The following is a 5,120-nucleotide window of genomic DNA, read 5'->3' as shown; positions in this document are numbered from 1 at the left end:
AGAGTTAACATACAAACGAGTGCATAAAACATACCATTTTACCTTTACCCGAAACAATGACGAGGGTTGATAGTTAAGTCAAGGGTTAAATGAGTTTTATGAACAAGTTACACGCTCTGCTCTTTGTTTCGACTGTATCAAATAGCAACAGTGTAAATTAAATGTACATTTACTCGTAGGTACTGCCATTTATTTTTCGTACAGTACTCTTTCCATACTAATTTTAATAAGTTATTAACTACTTAAAAATGTTAATTCTCTAGTTTTATTAATTTATCAATATGAAACATGAATTGTAAAAAAATAAAAGATTATTCTGTTAACTTATTTTTCGTGGTTGTTGGCGCCCCTGATTGGTTTGGTCTTGGATGAAGATTTTCATTTATTCCGTAGAACATAAATATGGCACCTCCATCCAGCATAAATACGAAGTTTACGAGCATGAGAAATGAAAAAATATTTTCCTTTCTTCCGAATCTTAATACAGTTCAGTATAAAACTTAAAAATTCAGTCAATCAATTTTATTACCCTAAGCAAGATCTGAGATTTGGAGTCAAATCAAATTAAATTAAATAAATTAGTTAAAGTTGAAAACTATTTTTGAATTCACGGATTTCATAAGTTTATGACCTGAACTGAAAACTACTAAATTTCGTTAATAAAAAAATAAAACATGGCAACATTAAGTTCAAATCGTCGTTCCGTTACAAGCCTACTACGTTCACATTTATAATACAATGTAATATATATATTTTTATTAATTTCAAGAAAAAAATGTAATATTGCCGTAGATTTTTGATCTCATCATTATGTGAGAGTGCTGTGCTGTGTGCAGTCGGAGATATAAATGAGTCATTTTAACTTCGTGCCTTCTTTCTTATGTACCTATTTGAAATCATTTAATTTTAAGGCAAGTGGCTCAAAATTTTGTGCACCTTGGGTACCCTGCTCTACTTACCTACTAGAAGATGCTTAGATTCTAGTATGCTTAGGCTTAGATCATGTATCTATGAAAAAAAAAATACTCAATTCTAATACTTGTCTCGTAAGTAATTAATAATAATTATTAATAATATAATTAAGAAAACAACATATAAATTGCAAATATATATATTTGTTGCGCTTGTTGGTTGCCGCGACTAGGTCTTGGCGGGCGCGGCGGGCGGCGCGGCCTCGGCCTCTTCCTCGGACGACTCCTCCTCCGACTCGTCGTCTTCGTCGTCATCCTCGGAACCAGATTCGTCTTCGTCGTAGTCGTCGCCTTCGCCGCCGCCGTACTCTCCTGTAATTGAAATGCAAATAGAAAATAGCCATTACTATTACATATTAAACAGCCGGTGAAATTACTGGCACGTGAGGTATCCCATCTTAGGCCTCTAGGTTTGCAACGCCAACGCATCTGCAATACCCCTGGTGTTGCAGATGTTTATGGGCGGTGGTGATCTCTTACCATCAGGAGACCCACTTGCTCGTTTGTTATCCATTCGAATAAAAGAAAAAAACATTGAACAGATGTCTCTTGCAAATCATCAACATTACTTTTGTAAGTACATTTTTTTAATAAAAAACACATTTCATTCGTTTAATTTGATTGGTACAAGTTGCCACTTATAGGTATCTAAGAGATCTTATTGAAGTTAAAGTATAAAATAAAATCACTTCCCACAGCCTTAGATCTTTTAGGGTCCGGCTACAAGCTCAATCATACTTGCGCAAATTCCAATTTGCAGAAGCAAGCATGTGCGTTAAGACCGCAAAACGGTATCCCGCACAAATAAATGGCTTTTGGACGCCTTACAGTTTTTGCGCCAATTTTTGCACAAGCAAGTCGCTGCGTGTAGCGGGACCCTTAAACTAGGCAGCGAACTTTAGGTATTTTTTCATCTCTTATTTTTTCAAAATCGCACTGGTGCGAAGCCGTGGCGAGTCACTAGTAGGTAGGTTATAAAGCAGTTTGGTTTGAGTACGCACCCGCGCCGGCGCCGTAGCCGGAGTATCCGCCATAGCCGCCGTCGTCGTCGCCGCCGTCGGGCGCCGCGCCCTGCCGCCCGTACCGGTGCGAGCGCGCTGCACACACACACACACATTAAACATCACACGACATAACCAACACCTACTTCAATAGTAATCAAAATGGTGTAGTGTGCAGCGATACAAAGCTACCATTCGGAAACTTTTGAGGCAGCAAACTGGCTCTATATTACAAAGGGCAAAATTTAAACTTCTTATCTTGCCATTCAGCTGATTAATCGTTTTTAATACGAGAGTGAAAGGGATGGTACAATACGAAATACGTTTTTTGAATTTCAAAGTAGGCTCGCCGCACATTGGAAACCTCATCACCTGGCAGGACACGCAATGAACAGAGAACACACTCTCCGTGCCGCTGCCGCCCGCACATAAAAACTTAATGAATAAAAAAAAAAATAAAAAAAATTAGATGGTTTGTCTGTTTCTATGTGAACCTGTAAACCAGGAGTTTCCCAAACTTTTTCAGTTTGCGGCGCATTTACAGGCTTACTACAGGGCCGCAGGGGTGGGGTAATTTCCCCAGCACCCTTGCAGCTAGTGAACCTATATAGCTATACTGACTGGACATGCTGAGGTCGGAGGTGAGCGCGGTGGGGTAGGAGCACTTGGGGCAGGGGGGGGGCCCGCGCCGCTGGTCGCGCGCCACTCCGCGCCGCCGCACGTGCTCGTCGCAGAAGCACGTCTTGCAGCGCAGGCACGAGTACTGCCCCAGACGGTTGCACGACTGGCCTGCAACACAACGGAGCACACCTCAACACTATCTCTATGGAGTCAACAGACCCTGCAGTTAGCGGAACACACTCGATATCATCAACCTGAACCTGAATATTTAAAATCATTTGATGGTGCACCATTCAAAATGAATAATGAATTGTACTTCCGAAATGGGCAAACTGTATTCACAAGACAGAAATGCTACAACAATTGTACACAGTTTTAAACATTAAACATTTCTCAATCCTTATTTCGAAAATATGTATACTCGTACAAAGGACTCTGAAAAACTCTTTAAAAAATAAGTTGTGGCATGTATTATTAGTAAATATTGTTTTCCTACTCAGATGAGAAAGGCATCTGCAACTGTATTATGTAAATAATCCTTCAAAAGTTTGAATACCCGGTAACATTTTTCCGATACTCTGGCGAACAAATACCTACTTTGCAAAAAGTTCACAGATTTTTCAAAACTTTGTCACTCACACTTGTAGGTCTCGGACTCCAGCACCTGGCAGGAGGCCTGGTGCTCGAACTGGTCGTCCTCGCACAGGAAGCCGTCGCAGAAGCAGCAGCGGAACACGCGCCCTCCGTGCTCCCACACGCCTGCCGACACATACAAATATTAAACAATTACTTGCACAAAACAAAAGGAGAAGGAGGTAAATCTATGCCTATAAAAGAGCATTACTAAATGACTGACTGCCAGACAAACACACAGCCCCAAACACTGGGGCTAGAGTTTTAAAATTGGCAGACATATTACTAGATGATCATCATAGAGATGCACTAAGACGGGTTTCTCCAAAAAAAAAAATTTTTTTTCATTTGGCAAAATATATTACTTTTTATCAATGATCTGTCGAAAAGGAAAACAAGGTATATAGAATGACGATAAAGACACATAGTGAATGTGTTTGTGCCAACAAACACAAGCTGACGGGAAGGGGTAAGAGTGAGAGAGTGAGCGTCACCTCTTTCACACTCGAGGCAGACGGCGTCGGTGAGCGGGCAGGTACAGGCATGTGCCGTGAGACACTTGCGGCCGTGACACACCCACGCCTCGCAGAAGTCGCAGATGGCGCCCTGCAACCATACGGACACACGCTGCTTTACTCATAGGCCAACTCTACACAAATAACAGCAAACTGGTAGCTAGCCACGAATAAAAAAGATTATTATTATTATTATTGCCTGTCAACCATCTCCATACTAACAATTTCATAGTGAATGACTTCATTTTACTACAAAACATGTTGATTGCAACAAAAGTCTAAATTAATCCTCCATTCAGTGTTTTCAGTTTACTGTTGAGCTATGGAACTGTTAAGCTTAAAACTGAAGGCAGTGGCCGATGCACTGTCCAGCCCTTGAGCCTCCATTCCAATGACTCATTTAATTTTATTTCCTGGATATTTCATTTATTAATTATGTAACCCATTTTTTTATTTTAAACTGACATTTAAATCATTTTACTAACAATAAAAATTATAAGTTACTTCTATGCTTTTTACTAAAAAAATGGATGTAATTGTCTGATTAAATGTATTTATTATTATTATTAAACCAGGACTGATGACTAAATCTAGCTTTATTTTTCCAGCAAAAGGGCCCCAAAATGACTATTGTGATGGGCCCTTAAGACACTGTACTGTTTACAAAAACTGCACAGAGTATACATACCACCATAGCGAGCCCCGTGACATAGACGCCGGGGTGGCGCACCACGCAGTCCCCGGTCTTGGCCATGCACTTGCCCTTGCCGCAGTGCGCGCACACGGGCAGCCGCTGCACGGCCGCGCAGAAATAACAGAACGCGCGGCTCTTCTGCTTCCTGCAACAACACCAGGCGCTGACTACAGCTGCCAAGGGGCCATCTAGTATGATTGCATAGCCAGCAGCCCAACGAGACAGGACATAATAATATGTTGATGCTTGACACTCGCAGTCCAGCTGAGAAACGTCAAAATATACTAGAGGAACATGTAAATTTTGCCTCCTATTTTAACGTCAAAACGTCGTTGTGTGGTGGCTGGCCATGCCTCCTGAACTATTAAAGCTTAAGAAAACACTAGGCGATAGTGCGAGCGTTACTTTTGGCACTTGTCGCACTCCATGGGCAGGTTACAGGGATGCGCGGCCAGGTCGACGTGGTCCTTAGCGTTGCGGATCTCCTTCTGCCGCTGCTTCTGTTTCTCCGCCTTCTTGCGCTGACCTGTCTTCTTCTTTTTAGGCATCGTTGATGGCTTCGCTCACTGGCAGCTGATGCTAAAGAGAAAAGATCTAAAAAATGTTAAATGACAAACGCTTGGCTACCAAACCAAAGGGAAGGGACAGGGACGACTCGGCTTCCCTTCCACTTTTCAGTCTGACA

At 41.7% G+C, this 5,120-nt stretch overlaps 1 protein-coding gene across 1 annotated transcript; it reads right to left on the bottom strand.

The window, feature by feature from the left end:
* Positions 1 to 1,095: 1,095 nt before the first annotated feature.
* Positions 1,096 to 5,120, bottom strand: LOC141435805 (zinc finger protein 330 homolog). The gene is made up of 7 exons (XM_074098630.1): positions 4,841 to 5,120; positions 4,430 to 4,580; positions 3,721 to 3,832; positions 3,233 to 3,352; positions 2,594 to 2,761; positions 1,973 to 2,068; positions 1,096 to 1,283 (listed from the first exon to the last, which is right to left on the bottom strand). The coding sequence occupies exons 1-7, from the start codon at positions 4,981 to 4,983 to the stop codon at positions 1,141 to 1,143; spliced, it is 933 nt and encodes a 310-aa protein (XP_073954731.1). The 5' UTR covers positions 4,984 to 5,120; the 3' UTR covers positions 1,096 to 1,140.

This window comes from Choristoneura fumiferana, chromosome 15, assembly GCF_025370935.1.
Source record: "Choristoneura fumiferana chromosome 15, NRCan_CFum_1, whole genome shotgun sequence".
NCBI classification, from domain to species: domain Eukaryota; kingdom Metazoa; phylum Arthropoda; class Insecta; order Lepidoptera; family Tortricidae; genus Choristoneura; species Choristoneura fumiferana.
Note: the sequence above shows the minus strand (reverse complement) of the source record. Positions and strands in the feature narration are given on the sequence as shown.

What these genes read in the sequence shown, in the direction of transcription:
- LOC141435805 (XM_074098630.1), bottom strand. Translation starts at nt 4,983, where the DNA reads ATGCCTAAAAAGAAGAAGACAGGTCAGCGCAAGAAGGCGGAGAAACAG. An exon ending in GAGTGCGACAAGTGCCAAAA is followed by an intron (nt 4,581 to 4,840) that starts GTAACGCTCGCA and finishes GTGTTGTTGCAG; the next exon opens with GAAGCAGAAGAGCCGCGCGT. An exon ending in TCACGGGGCTCGCTATGGTG is followed by an intron (nt 3,833 to 4,429) that starts GTATGTATACTC and finishes GTATGGTTGCAG; the next exon opens with GGCGCCATCTGCGACTTCTG.